The sequence below is a fragment of the Zootoca vivipara genome, chromosome 1, assembly GCF_963506605.1.
Source record: "Zootoca vivipara chromosome 1, rZooViv1.1, whole genome shotgun sequence".
NCBI classification, from domain to species: domain Eukaryota; kingdom Metazoa; phylum Chordata; class Lepidosauria; order Squamata; family Lacertidae; genus Zootoca; species Zootoca vivipara.
Window position 1 is genome coordinate 82148023 of NC_083276.1, and position 18248 is coordinate 82166270.

Sequence of the window (18248 nt, forward strand, 5' to 3'; positions counted from 1 at the left end):
CTGCCAGAGCTTTGAGTGCCACAACAAAACAACAACTCTCAAACCAGGGCCAAGCTCCTGCAGCAGGTTGCTATTTTAGGGTGGGATTCTATCACATACAGTACTGGCGAATTCAGGTTGCACAATTGTAGTCGACTGGATTCCCCCCCCCCCCCCAATAAGTGACAGGAAAGTGCACTGGTGCATGTAACCTTTGCTTTGTTACAACGTTACAACATTGTCCAACCTCCCTGCGAACAAATCAGAATGAAGAAATTGCCAGCGGCATCTAATCTCCCTGCAAACAAATTAGGAAGGACAAATGTTCAAGAAACAAGTCTGGAAGCACCCTTGAAGTGCTTGAACACTCATTTTCCTTCTGGGGTAATCTGCAACCAGGAATGTTTGGCACCCTTGCCAAATTAGTCTAAAACAGTTCTGAAGAAAAACAAAGCTGCAGATACTAGGAAGGATTTGCAATCCATAATGTATCATATCCCTACATGTGTTTTTTTTAATAAAAAAACACAAGGCAGCCCTTCACTCCATGGGCAAGATCTTATCATTTTATCCCCATTAAAAACATCTTTCTCCAGAAAAGTTGTAGCATTGGCAGCTTTGGGTTTCCCCTTCATAGCCTATATTTTTTCCTTCCATGGTTAATTTCAAAGGGAGACTGCCAACATCACCAGCTCTGGTCTACAGCCTCGGTCTAACCTCAGCCATGTACACTCCAGATCAACTTGGCTAGACTGTGCACTGTCTCCTCCCTTCTGAGCTAAACAGTACTGGCATGGCCTACAAGGGAATTAGTTTTAAGGTTTCCCCTCCTGGGATACAGTGATTCTCTGTGGGCCACCTATAGAGAGAGATTCTTCTTAGGGGAAGGACTCCACGAAAGGCCACCTAAACCAAAAGCCATATACAGCTATCAATGAGCCAGTCACAAAAGCAGGAGACACTTGTATAAATCATAGCACCATCTATGCTAAATGATTAGCAGTTGGACTGGAAAGTAGTTTTATCTGAGGTGGGTTCTCAGGCCCTCGTATTTTTGGGGGTCTCCAAAATCTGCTTGAGGAGCTTGATGGCACTGCTGCATATAAGAATAGCCTGAGAGACTGGGCTACTGGGACTTGTTAAGAAAGGTTTCGAAAACACAGTTCTTTCACACTTGGGAAAGAATGTACGCAATGATGGGATGGGATGGTTCGAGAGACAGAGCGCTTCAGACCTCCAAAGAGGAAACCTTTGATTTTTCCAGACCAGTCAGTGTGATGTGCATGTGCAAAAGTGTGTTTATGCTACAGCCGTGCATTCAAGGCATTGACTAAGAAAGGTGCAACAAGGCATGAGAGATGAGGAAAGCAAACGATGGCAAATGGTTCAAGTGTCTATCAATGTCTTTCGGTCATTTTCCAGGACATGGCTTGCTGGCTGTTTCCAGTGCGAAGAGGATTGTACAAGGCACACTTCGATCTCCCTACCCTGGCTGGCCCCATCCCCTGTACCTAGTAAGGGCTCAATCACACTTACCTTTCACCCTGTGCTTTCCATAGCACTTTAGAGTGCTATGTCCAAGCACTCCCCCCCCCCCTCTGAAAATCTGCTCTTCAAGCACAGGCGGAATAACTTGGTTTGTTGGTTGGTTGCCTGAATTGGCAATTCAGATTTTCTGCAGATTGCCACTTGCTCTGGTTCAGAGTGGGTTTTCGGTGGTGGTGGTGGGAACACTTGGACACAGCTCTTTCAAGCGTGGATTGTGCCTAGAAACACAGCATGAAAGGAAGACTGAATGAGCCCCAAGAAAGATTGGCAAGCGGCAGTCTGCTGCTGTTGTACAGGGCTTGGTGGCTGGGGGGTAGGCCCAAGGAAATGGCACAGCAGGGAAAAGACAAGTCACTTTGCTTTCCCTGAACTTGATAGCCCTTGGCTCCCCCCTGGCAGTGCAGGAGCAGCAGGAAGGAGCAGGCCTTGTGGCTAGATCTCCTCATCCTCACTCGCCTTGCTCCAGCGGTGGCAGCAATTGGCAGTGATGCCCAGCAGGAAATTGGTGGCCACAGAAGCAATGGAGACGACAAAGCCCACAAAGGCAATGAAGAGATAGTCATCCAGTGTCAAGGTCAGGTGGCAGGCCTTGAAGCTCTCCTCCGTCAGTGAAAACAAAGGGGCTCCCTCCACTTCGGGTGGCTCCCGGCACTCCGCCAACTCAGTATCTGCAACAAGAACCAAGAGGGGTCAGGCCAGCGCCCACAAACACAGAGCAACACCCAGAGAAGAGAGCCATTTCTCCTCCTTTCCCAACCCATTCCTCTCTGGTCCCATCAGAAATTATAGGAAGCTGCCTACAGGAGGATAGGAAATCAGACCATTGATCCATCTAGTTCCATGATGTCAACACTGTCAGGCAGCAGCTCTCCAGGGTTTCGTGAGGCAGGGGACAATCATAGTCCTACGTGCAAAGAATGCAAAGCAGATGCTCTACCAATGGCTCCACAGAACCAAGAGGCAGGTGGCAATCAATTCTCTAACGTTTTCATGACAAGGTATGTTCTATGAACACCCAGACTTCTAGCTGTAACTAGGGATGCGGGATGAATTCAGTGTGGAATTCTTGAAACAACAGGTAAATCAAAACACAGCTATCCCCAAGGTCTGTTGGGAGATTATGCACAATGAGAGTAACAACAGCAGCAGCAGCAGCCAGAGATTGTGCAAAATGCAGTCAATATATGCACATTCTCTAAGACCTACAGGAGATTATGTACATTGACCAGGAAATGTGCACAGCTATCCATTCATGGAGAGATTAAATGCAAATTTTCCATGAGGCCTGGTAAATGTGCACAATTCACATTACCCCCTGACATATACAAACAGCTACTTTAGTCTCTTTTTAATACCCCAGTTTAAATGTTGTTTGCTATTCCACCCCATATGTGTGCAAGTGCCTCTTCCTCTCTACCCCTGAAGATACTCCCAGTCCCCCCTTATTACTGATGCTTATTATTATTATTATTATTATTATTATTATTATTATTATTATTAACTGGTATTCAGAAGCATCATTGCCCCTGACAGGGGAAGTAGAACATAACTATCAGGGATTGTATCATACACCAGATTAGGTAGATGCTTTCAAGGAAAAAAACAACTGGGCTCACCTTAACCATTCTTCAATTTTCTTTCTTCTACCCCATCACCAGCCTATTATCTCTCCTCATAATCTCCTTCTTATTTGTAACACAGACTATAAGACAGCTTTCTGCATCTTAGTGCCCTCTGTTCTGGCTGAGGATGCTAGGAAGCCCTAATCCAAAACTTCAAGAAAGCACCAGGTTGGAGAAAGCTGCTGCAAGAAAACCAATTTACACCTGCAGTGAAGCCTTTTTCTTCCATGGCTTGTAACATGCCAGACAGGAGTGGCATGTGTGTCTCGTTTCTGAATGATCCCCCATCAGGAAAAAGCAAAACAAAAACAAAATCCTCCTTGCTCATACCGGTAGATAACTAGAATGCCAGGGAGGACTGCACACTAATATTCTCGCTGATGTACAATGTTTCTTTGTTGGGGGAGACTACGGCTGGATCTACGCTGATCTAAAAAAACACTAAGAATAAAATGTTATATAGCTCTCAATACAATTTCCCATTGACTGCTGTACCCCGCCTCCCCGGTGTCACATTTATAAAGCATTTATAACATTATAACTCACAAGAGTAGATTAGTCCTATGTGGGGAGTAGGGCTGGGAGATATCTGGTTTTCAGCAGCTAAACACAGTCGTTCCTTGAAAGTCGAATGGTATCCATATTGGAAGTCCGTTTGACTTCCAAACTGTTCGGAAACCAAAGCGTGGCTTCTGATTGGCTTCAGGAAGCTCCTGCAGCCAATCAGAAGCCATGGAAGCCCTGTCGGGGGAGGGCATTTGTTAGGGAGCCAAGGCGTTTGAGATCCAAGGTATGACTGTACTGCAATATACTGCAATATACTGATATATCACAATGTCTGGAATGTTTCTCAGCTGCTTCTTCCTCCCCACCTTAGGGAAACCAAGATATATTGCCCAGCTCTACTGAGTAAGCCTCCATACCGCTCTGGCTCAGGAGAGTCCGAGGGGCAGAGAGGCTTCACTGAACTGCTCAGCTGAGGGACAGGAAGTCTCCCGCCCCCCAGCTGAACAAGCCTCAATACCACTCCGGCTCGCATTAGCTGAAGTGGTGTGGGGCTTCCTCAAAGGCGCAGATAGGTGGAGCCCAAGAAGATACTAGCCCGGAACTTTCTCAGGCACCATCTGCCTGCCTGCACCTTTGCTGTCTGCTGGCAATTTGTCAATCCTTGAAAAAGCCAACTGACGTTGGCTCCAATTCAGCACTAAAGAGTCAGTTTCCCTAGGGGAAAGTGCCTGGACTAGGGGAACCGAGCTTTGCAGAGGGCAACCACTACCTGAATGTTAAGCACTAATGAAAACTCACTGGGGAGTTGAGATTTGCCATCTTAAGAAACTAGAAGAAGGTGCACAAGACAGATAATCTTCCTCCCTGCTTGGGTTCGCTAAGAAGACATCACTACACATAAATGGGATGAGGGCACCAAACAACAGCCACCCCGTGCATCAGGGAAGAAAAATGCTGCCAAAGCTGGAGAATGGATGGCATCCTTCTCCGTCACTGTCTGCTATACATCAATCACAGAGATGGGTGGGAAATGTAAATAGAATCGATGCTCCAAGGAGATGAGAATGATTGCTAAAGCAGGACTGCCGGCTGCTGGCTCCGCAAGGGCAGGATTTCCTGTCTCCAGGTCCCCTCGCTTGCAGCTCATGAGATAAGCAAGAAGGTCAGGAAAGGACTAATGCCAGGGAGGGGGAAAAAATCAATAGAGAGTGGGAGTGGATGCTGATTTATGATTCCCAATGCAAGCTGGGGATCTGTCACTACAAGGACGCAGGGAGAGCAGAGCAGCGTGATGACACGTCACAAGGGCATCTCATTCCCTTCTAGCTCTGACAAAAATCTCGGCTTTAATGAGCAGAAAGCCTTGGTGTGCTTCTGAAAGGCCATTTGCAGCATGGTGGCAGCCACTAGGCAGCTCCACACATGGTGGCATCATTGTGTGGATATCTGGTTGTCAGTGGCCTCCAACTATATGGTGAAGTGAGCATTGCCACTGCAAGCCCCCAGCATAGCTGTCAAGTTCTCCCTTTTTAAAAAGGGAAATTCCCTTATGCTGAATAGGCTTCCTCGTGAGAAAAGGGAAAACTTGACAGCTATGGCCCCCAGGTACCAACAGGACTCATTCATCTGTCTCTTTGCTCCTTAAAAACGCTGTGCAATGGATCTAACTAGGGTGGATTTGATTTAAATCAAATTGATTTAAATCACTAGTCAGTAAGACTTCATTTAAATCATTTTTTTTATAATTTTTTTTTACAGAAAGACTCAATCTTGCTGGTATAATCCTGACATTTACAACCAGCTGAAGGTTTCATTTTTGGAATAATAATTTTTCAGAGTACAGTAGTTTCTACAGTTATATCAAAAATTATACTCTTAGCAATACATAGACAAATATATAAAATATATAAATATATATAAAAATTATACTCTTAGCAATACATAGACAAAAATTATACTCTTAGCAATACATAGACCGATAATTATGAAATTATTGTGAGGTTTAATGAGTTAAATGTTTATATTTGGACAACTTTTCTGCTGCACTTTATTGGAAGGAGAAAAATAATCGTTTCCTTAATAACAACTTAAACCATTTATTTAACTAAAACAATAACATTATAGCATATGTATCCATGTTTGTTAACTTATGTAATTAAACAGTTTCATTTTTATTTTTTTAAAAAAGCTTAGACTGAGTTTTAGCACACATGAAAAACTTTAGCCTTTGGAAATTCCAAATTTCCTGATGAATAGCCTTTGGAAATAATGTAACTTAAATAAAAAAATATAAATAAAAAACTATCTTCAGAAAGATTTTTTCCTCCAAAAAGCATTTTAATTTAAAAATCTAATTTAAATAAAAAAAATCTGATTTAAATAAAAAAACCTGATTTAAATAAAAAAATCTGATTTAAATAAGAAAACTGATTTTTTAAAAAATCTGATTTTTTAAAAAATATATTATTGATTTTTATCCACCCTGGATCTAGCCTCACAGAAGGCCAGTCGGCTGTTGCCTCTAGCCACATGGGGAGGTGATCCTCACTGTGCTCTTGGAAATCAGTGGATGTGAAGAGTCGGGTTGTGTGTGATGAGGTTCAGGCCTTTTTGTGTGTGCAGTTAGAGCTGCCACAGGACTTTTTAGCAGCCACCATGCCATACCTGCTTCTTTGCCCCACCTTTGCCCCATAAATAATTAAAAAAGCAAGGCAGATGTGTGTGGATAAACTAGGCCCCAAACTTTATTAACATTAACAGAAGGAGGTCGGCAATGGGAACTGGCTGAGGCAGAGCTTCCTGGCATTTTCTGCCTGCCTCTACTCCATCTGGTGAAGCTATTAGGTGCCATGGGAGACTCCTCTGAGTAACTACCCCAAATCCCAGGACTCTGCATGCATGATTCTGGCACGGTCCAGGGGGGCTCTTTTCCAGCTTCCATGTCCCAAAGTCCTGAGCTGCGAAACTAGAGTGACAGTCCTTTGATGCCACTTGTTACAAAGCTACCACCTAGTCCTAGAAAGTCAGAAAAGAGTAGGAGAAAGAAAAACCCTGCTTCTTTCAGTCAAGGCTTATCCACACTTCCTCTTGCTCTTCCCATGGTGCACTTTAATGCTCATTTGGAGCAAATGGCAAAGGGGTTTTACATGGACTGTTGTTTGTTCTGATTTAAAGCCAAAGAGCAGGTTTTCCCTGGGAAAGGAGAGGGGCAAGGGGGAAACTGCTCAGACCCATGCCTAAGAAAATGTGGTTCTAGTGGAAAACCACTTGGAACAAGCCGAAGTGTGAACAAGCCTTGTTTGTTTCAGAGGCAATTTCTGCTCCACCCTGAAGTGCCCAAATGCTCTTACCCTGACTCATATTCTAGGAGAAGGAGAGCACCTCCCTGCTCTGCCTAATAGTTCTAGTAGAGAAATTCTGGTTAGTAACTTTAACAGACCATTTGGAAGAAGTAGTGACCTGTTTAGTTAACCAAGTACACTCTGTCATTTATTTGAGTTTCTGTATAGCAGTTTTTGCTAACTGCAACTACAGATGCAACAAAGTACCCAGATCTAATGAATTCACACACACAAATGCTGCATGGTTGGGGAAATTTACAACCGTCTCTAAACTTTTTTTGCATTGTGTGGTTTATAATCTCTGGGAAACTGTGTAAAACAAACTGTTTCCTAGCGTAGCAGGTCTAAATCAGGTAGGGAAATGCAGAAGGCACAGGATTCAAATCCCATGATCCAAAAATGCCCTTCTTAGCCTCTCTGGGAGAACTGCTGCTTTTATTTCAAGCTGAGACAAGAGAGCCACCATTTTACCCAGAAGTTCACAATGTGTTGTGTAATAGGGAACAGAATGACAGAATCCCCAAGGGGACGCTAACAACTGGACTGCCGTGTCATTTCACCTACCTGACATGCATCGCTGGATCCTATTTCTCAACCACTTCAGCAGTGGCTCCATGGTGCAACCACACACCCAGGGATTGCCTCCAATCTGAAGAGTCACCAGGCCTGTGAGACCCTCCAGGACTTCAAGGCTGAGGAAAGACAGGCCCCCATAGCTGAGATCAAGGTCGCGTAGTTGGACCAAGCCTCGGAAAGCCTGGGGGTGCACCTTCCTCAGCCAGGGATTGTGGCTCAAGTCAATGTGCACCAGGTTGTAGGCCTCTTGGAACATGTCAGCCACCACGTGAGTCAAGTTGTTGTAGCTCAAGTCCAAGTGGGAGAGGCGCTTGGATGTCAAAAAGAGTCCGGCGGGCAACTCAACGAGGGAGTTGTTCCGCAAGTCCAACACCCTCAGCTCGGAATAGCAGGTCAGGTATCCGGGAGGAATGGTAGCGATGCGGTTGTGAGCCAGGCTCAGGTTCCTGGTGTCCAACGGAAGGTCTGGTGGCACCGAAAAGAGCCGAAGCCCACTGCAATCCACAACCTGGCTGCGGCATGTGCACAGGACCGGGCAGCCGGTGACGGCACTGGCAAAGACCACCACCGCTGCCACAAGGAAAGGGCTCAGTATCATGGCAGGGCAGCAGTGGGGTGCAAGCTGTTCTCCTCCCAGCTGAACACAGTGGGCATTCATTTTGGCAAGCTAGAGGCTACATGGCAGAGGGGAGGCCAATCAGGATGGGGAGAGCAGTGGGCAGGGATGCAGCCCAGCAAATGGGAGCCACCAATACAGAAAGCCTGCTACATTCTGACTGGGAGGAAGGAAGGACATTGAACCCCTATTTGTCCTGCTCTTGAGGCACCTATGGGAGAACAATGTGCCAAAAAAGGGCTGTAAATGGGCCTGAAGCTGACGATTTCTAGTAGTTTTATTTAGCTGCCATAAAAAATGTTTACTGTAAGAGGATGAAGAAGAGGAAAGAAATATATTTACCTGCATACATGCACATGTGACCACCTTGGTCTATGGAGATAATATATGTAAATAAAGCTGGTGGTTTTTACCCATGTTTGTTGAGCGTTACATATCTTGAGCTTGAATTAAGAGACAATGTGTTCCTTTTTTTTTTTTTTACCTTGTGTTAGCTGGAGACATAGGCCTCTTAGAGAAGTTTTCTGTCACTCCAGAAAAAATATATATAATCAGGCCCATAAATGTTGTTTCCAGTGACTCCACCTGTCGAGCATCGAAATGGTCTTCTCCTGGAGTCACTGAGGTGTCCTTTGACAGGAGCATTTATAAACAAAATGTGACTTTTGCAGGGTTCAATGGCTCCCCTTGCTTAATTTCCCATGTGCTGCTGTCCTGGGGTAGGCGGGGCCCTCTTGGAAAGGTGAGGAGGAACAATGGCTGGACACAAGCCACTTAGGAGTCTGTGGTTTCTCTTCTCTGGGAAGAAGGTTGGCTGTCATCGCTCAGTTTGGAACTACCAAAGAGCCACAGAATTCCATAGCTGCACGGATTCATGGTTTCTCCGACTTTGAAGTGCTGATGTGGAAGCCATGTGTGACAATGGCTACAGGATCCAAAAGGCCAAGGGCAACAGGTTGTGATGCTGTCCTTTAAGCCTGGTCTTCTTTCTCAGCAGGCAGCAACAAGACTCTGACTGTGCAACCTGCCAATGAAAATGCAAAGGGGATCAAAGGCACGGCAACCATGGTATTGATCAGCTTGCATGCTTTCCCCTGATGCTGCTAGAACCACAGTTCCCCACCCCTATCGTATACTTCTTGTGGTTGCCTTCACTCTGACATCATCCTACAGATCACCTCTTCCTTCACCCTGCTTTATAGTATCAGCCACCATGCATTTTTCACAAGCTGCAACAGCAGCCCCTCATTTCGGATCTGGAACCCTTGATTACGACATATTTCTGGGGACTCCACACAGCTTCCTCCTCTGTGCGTTTCTGATGTTGCAGCCATAGACTTTTGTGCAGAGAAGAACAGGGGCAGGGGAGAGCTTTGGCACGGTTCATTTGGCAAAGGAGTAAATTCATGTTAAAAAAAAAAAGCCAAAGCAATCAGATTGAAATACTAGATTAAACTTTGGGGAAGTCCTTACAAATCTCATCTCTGCAGCTAACTCCTACTTTTGCTCCCCCCTGGATTTCACACAAACTGGTCATTGTCCCTCAGTCAAGATGACCCACATTTTTTCCTAGCCCAGGCTCAGCTGCAGGGCGCCACCCATTCATCCACAGATTGTGTCCTCCCTCAAAGAGGGCACATGTTGCGGTGAGACCTGGCAACCAAACCCTTGTGTTGTGGGTGGGTACGATTGGATAGCTACAACACCCAATTGGTAGGTCCCTTGTTGCTGGGTTTAATCTGACCAATGGGACGCTAGCCAAATGGATCAAGGGACCTATATATGCCAATGCACGTGACCCTGAGCTTTCTCTCTTGGTCAGTGCATCGGAACACCCGCCCACCTCTCCCTATATTTAGGGCTTGCGCGCTTGACCTTGCTATGCCATCATGTGTCGCCTGTCGTTGGGATAGGGGCACGGCAGGAATTTTCCCCACTTGGCTGATTGGCTGGTGCCATTTGGGTTTTGCCTGCCACGTAGCAAATCGTCACAACTTGTAAGGTTGTAGATAGGCTCTGGTTCAGGTGATAGGGATGGGGGAAGGCTCTCGCCATCCCTATATGAAGGGACATTCCATTAAAGGAATCCAGGGACTCAATGGTTTGGTCAACCCTGTGAGGAGTTGTGCCCATGTCTGAGTCCAGGGGGACATCTGGGTGGTGGACATAGCATGTCTGCAGCTTTCTGCCATTCCAGGTGTTCACCCTTGGCTGACCTACGATAGAGCTCTGGGTCAGCACTACCTGCAAGGGTGCAGGGAGCTAGTCAAACCAGAGCCTATGCAACCACTCACTTGCTGTAATCAATAAAGTTGTGGCCTAAATTCTGCCAAAAACCAATCCAAAAATCTGAGTCTTGTGTGAATTTATTTAAGGGGGAGGTTTAAAGGTCTGAACATGCAAAGGTCTGCTGAGAGGCAACTCATAGCTCCTTCCTCCACCATTAGCTGTGGAGGAGCTTTGGGCCTCCACACAAACACACCACTCGGATTTTATTCTGTTGGGAGAACTGGGCCTGCGTTTCAGATTTCCCTGCATCCCTCACCATCCCTCTCCTTTATCCCCAAGTCTCTGCACATGGCTTCCTAGAGGCTCTTCCCTAACTTGGACCACACTTGCCTCTCTCTTCCCACGTCTCTCTCCTTCCAAAGCTTTCTTCATTCACCACTGCCATCCACCCCTCTCTCCGTCTCTGTTTTCTGTTGTGTCCTCCTCCTCCTCCAGCAAGATCGACCTGGATGCCCTGCAGAGCTCACATCTTATTTGCCCTCTCCCCACTCATCCTTGCCATGTCCTCTTTCCACCCATTGCCTCCTCTCCATTACACCCCATTGTCAAATGCACCCTCCATCCTCACCCGCTGGACACACCCTGCTCACACAAGGCAGGGACTACCCAAGTCTTTGTTTTTCCACAGATGCACAGCACACAGGCATCCCCTCTTCATTTCTCCCCCCCCCCCGTCACATCATCAATTTTCTTTTGTTCCAAGGAGACACTTACTCTGAGCAGAGGGTGGCTGTTTTTCGGTTGGAGCTCAGCTCAGCTCTGGTGCTGCGGACTCCTGTGCTAGTTCCTTCCTATTCAGCTGTGCTTCTTGCCTCCTTTCATCCTTTCTTTCATCTGCACCTCTAAAAGACAGAGATGCTGTCAGTCGTCTCATTGAATTGCAGCCACTGTTGCGCTCTCTCTCTCTCTGATTTCATCCAGGTCTTTCCCCACCTCCTCTTCCCTCCTTCTCCCTCTCTCGCCACCCCCCTCTCTCTCCCCCCCTTGAGGGCCAGGTACTGACGTTTCACTGTCTCTTAGCAACTGCCTCCTCATCTCTGAGCAACAGGAGAGCTGGCTGCAGACCCCACTGAGCTGATGGGGGTGGGGTGGGGAGAGAAGAAAAAGAAGGATGAAGCAAGAGAGGATGGAATAAAAAGCGCACCCACGGAATCCCAGAGATGGGGGAGGGCACGTATCCTGGAGGGAGTGGGAAAGCAGAATCAGGCAGACGGGGGTGGTTGGCGATCTAGGAGACAGACAGGGGCAGAGAACGAGGAGGCAAACAGGGACACACAGACACACGGAAATTGAGAGCGGAGAAATAGACTGGGAATGAGCAAGATATGCTAGGGAAGCAGCTTCTCATTGCTGACTCGGATTCTTAGACTGCAAACACACCGTAAAAGTAAAGAACATTCCCCCCTCAAAGAATTTTGGGAACTCTCACAGAGCTACAATTCAAAGCACCCATAGGAAACGACAGTTCCCATAATTCTTTGGAGTGGGTGGGGGGCTGAGCTGAGTGTCTGCAGAAAGGGGGGCATGAATCTAAGGTCAGAAGGCAATTCCTTGCCTCTTCCTACAGATGATGGCTTTAACAAGGCCTGGAGACCAACTCTTCTCTTCGCCAACAACCTTGAGGCACCAGACATCCTGCCCAGCAGCCATATTGGCTTTTCCTTTGTGGCCTATGGCCACCTCACAGAGCTTTTGATTAGTTATTTAACACTCTCCACATGTGTGTGTGGAGTTATTTTCCCTCCTTTCCCTGTGGGGGTTTGGCACCTATTAGGGGGACGTTTCATGTCTGTTTTCCCCATTGCCTCTTGCTGGCATCTGGTGGGAAGACAGATGGTGCAAAAACCCCAGGAGAGAGGTTGCTCTTTTCCTTTTGTGTATGGAGCTCTCCCTTGGGTAGATATTAATTGGTTTTATTTCAAAATCCCAATAGGCTCCAAAGGGACCTCCCACCTGAAACGGACTTCACAAATGCAGATCTATCCTTTGCCAGTTAAACTTCACAAAGGCACAGCGGTGGGTAAATATTGCCTCATTTCCTCCCTTAAAAGCACAGCATTTCTGCCTGTGCTAATTTAGAAACCTCACCAGGTATGACTCAGGAGAACAAAGCCTGCCAAATGTCAGAGAGCAGTCTTTCCCAACCTGGTGCCCTCCAGATGTCACTAGACTACAATTCCCATCTTCCCTAAACATTGGCTTTGCTGCCTGGAGCTGATGGAATTTGCAGTCCAGGGATGGGAAACCTGTAGCCCTTCAGATGCTGTAGGGCTCCTGTTCCTGGGAGGCGCAGCCAACGGTCAGGGATGATGGGAGTTGTAGTCCACCACCAGATTCCTCCACTCCTGTTGAAGTCTAAAATAACTGTAGGGCACCAGATCGATGAAAGGATATAACAGAGTGTCCTTGATGGTATTTGCCAGTTGTTTGGCCATCAGTGAGATCTGTAGCCTGTAAAGCTACAGCCAGGGTTTAACTTAAAAAGGTAAAGGTAAAGGGGTACCTGACCATTAGGTCCAGTTGCGGACGACTCTGGGGTTGCACGTTTGTCTCGCTCTGTAGGCTGTGGGAGCCGGGGTTTGTCCACAGACAGCTTCTGGGTCATGTGGCCAGCATGACTAAGCCACTTCTGGCGAACCAGAGAGAAATACACATGACTTAAAAGAGAGAGCTCTTTTCTAATAGTGTGTGACCTGCTATGCCAACTTTGGCAATAGATCAGGACTAAGATAATGCAAGTGTACCTCTGTACCATTGTTGTGTGGCAGCATTTGATCTGTTTGGTTTTGTTGAAAATAATAAAAATATTGTTGCACAGCACCCCAATCTCTGAGTGGTGGGAGATTCCAGGTGCTTACCCAGGGTACGTGTTTCCCTTGGAATGAGGCATAGTGAAGACTGTGGTGTCTTTAGGATATATGGTTTGTTCACGCATATCTACTGTGCATCCTGAGCCTACGGCGGAGGGGTCCACAGCATTAACACCCAAAGAGGGCCCTGGACTCGAACAAAAATCAAACACTGCTCTGTCTCTCTCGGTTCCCAGTTTGCTGCTTTGCTTCTAACCCACATCACTCCAAACTCTAAACTTTGGCTTTTTCCTCCTAACTATCCACGAGTAGGGGGACCTCTCCACCCATTTGCCATCTCATGCAGATCCCCTTTCCTTTGTTCCTCTTAATGGCCCATCACCCAGGTGATTGCCTCACCAGGAAGCTAGCCTGGTTTATATTTTGACACTTCCTGGATCCAGGAGATCCTTCTAACCCCTGAATTCCTACACCCCCCCCAAACTCATAACATGATATATCATACAGTGGGACCTCAACTTATGAATTTAATCTGTTCCGAATGCACAGTCGTAGGTCGAAAACTTCGTAAGTCGAGTTTCCCATAGGAAAAGCGGTTTCCCATAGGAATGCATTGGAAATGGAAAAATTCGTAAGTCGAGGAAACCACATCTAAAACCTCGTAAGTCGAGGAAACCGCATCTAGCTGTGAACGGGTTTTCTGTTTGGATGTCGGAAAAAACGTAAGCGCGCAGCCACTTTTCCTGCTCATAAGTCGAAAACTGATGTCGAGGAGCTCGTAAGTCGAGGTCCCACTGTACTTTTTTTTTTAAAAAAAAGATACACAGAATCCAAGGCCAGCCAAGTTATTTTGGCACCTGAGGTAGAATAACTTGTAAGTGCTTCTGTCCTGGGCCTTACCTGGCAGTAAAAACGCAACAAGAAAGTAAATAACTAATAATATACTGTCCTTTCATTTGCTAGAATTGCAACTGTATTATCACACTTCTAAAATACGATGTTAGCATTGTTTCTTCTGCCCTACCATTATAGCTTCCCAGTCTCCTCTATATTTGTTCACCCCCCCTGCTTTTCTTTCACTAAGATGTACCTGTCATTATCCTTCATGGACCAGCAGTTTTGTGACAGCCTGGAGAAAATGAGACTGCTGGCATCAGCTAAAAGCCGAGGAAGCCCCAGGGTCTATTTAAGCAGAAACTTCTGGGGCGAACAGGAAATGAATTGGAAAGATCAAGAATGACACAATTGGGGGAAGAGGAGACAGCGGAGACTGAGGGGGGTAGAATGAGGTAAGGCAACCTTGGATCCAGCTTTCACACAACAGAGGAGGAGAGAAACCTGATAGAATCAGGCCATATTATTTACACCATAGGGTAAATGTTGGTGATAGACAAGCACCGGCCTCTGAACCCTGGTTGCCATTTCTCAACTGCAAATGGCAATGTGAGGGATCTTTTGTTCCTCAGGGGAGAAATGTTTATGGTGATGCTCTACCCTTCTGCATTTACTGCTTTCCCAGCTGCTTTCCTTCACCTGACACAGAGGAGACGCAACCAGGAGGAAGAGGGCTTTCAGGAGGAAGAGTGGTAGGCAGGGTGCCTCTTAAGTCCACCCTGCTCCTCCCCTGCAAGCCACCTCTCCAACTTTGCAGAGGATAATATTGGCCAGTGTGGTGGGACCAGTGGTCGTTGGTGGACTCTGGGCTTGGAGGGGTTGCTTGGCAGTCCCAGATGTTGCGTGGGCAAGGCCAAATTGCTCTGCTTCTCTCCCCATCCTCCTCCCCGGCAAAGAAGCAGTGGACACGTAAGCAGTACAGCTCTAGCAATCCTGTGATATAATAAAGGAACATCACAATGTGAGCAATTTGTTGTTATCGCTGCTATTGTGGTGTGCTTCTAAACAAACGTCACTTCATTTAGATTATATTCTCTGTAAGAGCATTCTGGAAGCAATCCTATCCCATGTAGGCCTGGCCATGAAGTGGCTCACTGTGTGACCTTGGTCCAGGCACTGTCTCTCAGCAAAATTGCTATGAAGAAAACATGTCACCTTGAGCTTCTTGGATAAAAGGTGGGATATAACGAGTAATTCCGTTGTTCCCGCAAGGGGACAATGACAATAAAGTTTTCTCTGTCTATAATCAATCAATAAATACATCATTTTCTATTAATCATAATGTACATAGAGCCCTGCTGGGACAGCCTGGCATTCTGTTCCTGACCAGATGCCTATGTAAACCACAATAGTAGAACTGAGCAATGTTCTGCAGCAAGAGAGCAACTGTGCAACATAATCCTTCTGTATTAGATGGCACTTACTCCTATGTAAATGTATGAAGAAATCAGATTTTTTCCAGCACCCTTCTTACATCTTGCTCCAAGACAGATGATGACAAACAAAAATAGCCAAACAAGCAAGGGTGTCTTAGGATTCCCATAGAAAGTACCTGAGAACTCTCAAGTACCTAGTACCTGAGAACGCTCAACTAAGTTACTTAGATATAACATCAGAGATATCTGAAATCTCACATATCAATTTAACATGGAATTCATGCGGATTTTAAGCAAAATCCACACCACATCGCACATGTGTGAATACATTTCTAGCCGGAGAAATGCAGTGTGAGAACATTAATCCCCCCAATATGATAGGAGACTTTGTGAATCTGTCCAGAGTTTCATAGAATCATAGGATTGTGGAGTTGGAAGATGGCTGAAGTCTCACACATCAAGTTAACACGGCATTTGAGTGGCTTTTAAGCAAGATGCACACCACATATTCACAAAGTCCCCCCACCGTATTAAAAAAAATGGTTAAAGCAGCAATCACAGTTGCAGCAATAGAGCTAAAACTCACACATGCTTTAGATGACAAAGGCTAGAAGTTAAAGGACTCTCCTCCCTTGGAGGTTTTAAGCAGATATTGGATGGCCATATATCATGAATGCTTTTGATGAGATTTCTGTATTACTGGGTCCCTGCCAACTCTCCCATTCTATGAATATGCCCCAGCCCCCTCCTGGCTCTTGAGTTGGGGCTGGGGCTCTGGTAGGATGCCCAGTGGTGGCAGGGGATGATGCCTCCCCTCAATATTGGGGGGGGCTGGGTCCCCTGATTCAAAATATTGAGGGGATTGGAGCCCCTGGCGCTCCCTATACCTGGGCCGGTGCCTCTGGACCAGCCCACTGTAGGGATGTGGCCCCTGCTGGGCTGCCCAGAAGAGAATGTCAGCATGATGGTGTCAGATCTCTTCCCCAACTTGAACCAACAATCCTTTGTGCACAAGGAACAACTGGCATGCAGGAGGCAAGGGCAAGGGCAGGGCGTGTGTTTTCAGGCTCCCTAGTTGATTTTATACAGTTTAAAGTAGCTGAAAAAGACTGCTGTGTTGTGATTATAAGGGGTGATGGCTAGTGCTAGAGGGCTGGGTTGTTACATCTCTCTGTGTGTTTGCATGGTAATAGTGCTGTCATTTATGCATCTTCATTGTGTAATCGTCAGTTGCATCTGTTGGTGTGTTTGTGCCGGGCTGGCTGTCATCTCTGAGTTGGTTTGACAGATGGATCTTGGCTGGATCTGTATTCGATAGTTATTTCTGTATTTTTGGCAGAAAGGCTGCCTTTTATGTATGTGGATTTATGTTAGTTTGTTGAGCCTATCAGTTTGGATATTGACGTTATGCCTCCGGGAGGATTTCCATCGCTGTGTTGAATCTGGGCGGAAATATATGCTGGCAGATTGCATGGGTACCAGAGGGCTGCTCCCTAGCAGACATTTTGTACTTGAAAATGGATTCCCAAGTATAAAGTACTCAAATATGCCAGTGAGGAAGGGTGACCAGCTTTAAAAACAAATATTGTTTTTTAGTCGTGTCCAACTCTTCGTGATCCCATGGACCAGAGCATGCCAGGCACTCCTGTCTTCCACTGTCTCCTGCAGTTTGGTCAGACTCATGTTGGTAGCTTCGAGAACACTGTCCAACCATCTCGTCCTCTGTCGTCCCCTTCTCCTTGTGCCCTCAATCTTTCCCAGCATCAGGGTTTTTTCGAGGGAGTCTTCTCTTCTCATGAGGTGGCCAAAGTATTGGAGCCTCAGCTTCAGGATCTGTCCTTCCAGTGAGCACTCAGGGCTGATTTCCTTAAGAATGGAAAACAAATATTAGCTCAGCCCAAGTAAGAAAAAGTCACAGTTTATAGCCATGGGATGAGCTCCCTTTGTTAACTGGGAAACCCAGGCAGATGTGTTTTTTTAAATAAATGATTTATTATTATTATTATTATTATTATTATTATTATTATTATTATTATTAACTTGTGTGTCTGATGAAATTGACTGAGGTCCCTGAAATGTTCTGTCATGATAAATGTGCTAGCTTTTGCCACAACAGAATAACATGACTGCTGTTCTGGAACAGTGTAAACAAATATACCTTTTTTTTTTTTTTTACTTTTGTTGGAAATCTAGACTGCAAATGGGTCTGGTTACTATCCATTTCTTTGCTTGTCATGTATTGGACGTTGTATTGAGGTTGGGTGAACAGCTTGTCACAGGATATATTTGTGATGTGTCATGATTACAGTACTTTACAGCAGACAAGGGAGTGCAGGCATACAAAATAATTTGTCAAGCAAACAGTCTGACTCACTGACTGCTGCGGCTGCTGCTTTTGAGAGAGCAAGGTGCTGAGGGTGTATGTGTGGGACCCACACATGGTAACAGAGATCTTTGGAGGGGAGGGCTCTGGAGAGAGCCAGGAGAAGGCATGTGGGTGAACAGGCAACATGCCTGTAAATCCCAGTCGCTGGAAATCACAGGTGGGGAAAGCGCTATTGCACTATGGTCCTTCTCACGAGCTTCCCAAAGGCGTCGGGTTGACTACTGTGAGAACAAAATGCCAGGGGCCTTTGCTTCTCATCCAGTAGGGCTCTTCTTATCTTTTTAAGGAGAGGAAGGTAATGAGG

At 46.1% G+C, this 18248-nt stretch overlaps 1 protein-coding gene across 1 annotated transcript; it reads right to left on the reverse strand.

Annotated features, from left to right (window-relative positions):
- Nucleotides 1–1689: 1689 nt before the first annotated feature.
- Nucleotides 1690–8291, reverse strand: LRRC55 (leucine rich repeat containing 55). The gene is made up of 2 exons (XM_035126449.2): nt 7562–8291; nt 1690–2195 (listed from the first exon to the last, which is right to left on the reverse strand). Exons 1-2 carry the CDS (start codon nt 8229–8231, stop codon nt 1960–1962), a joined length of 906 nt encoding a protein of 301 aa, XP_034982340.1. The 5' UTR covers nt 8232–8291; the 3' UTR covers nt 1690–1959.
- Between the last annotated feature and the right edge of the window lie 9957 nt (nt 8292–18248).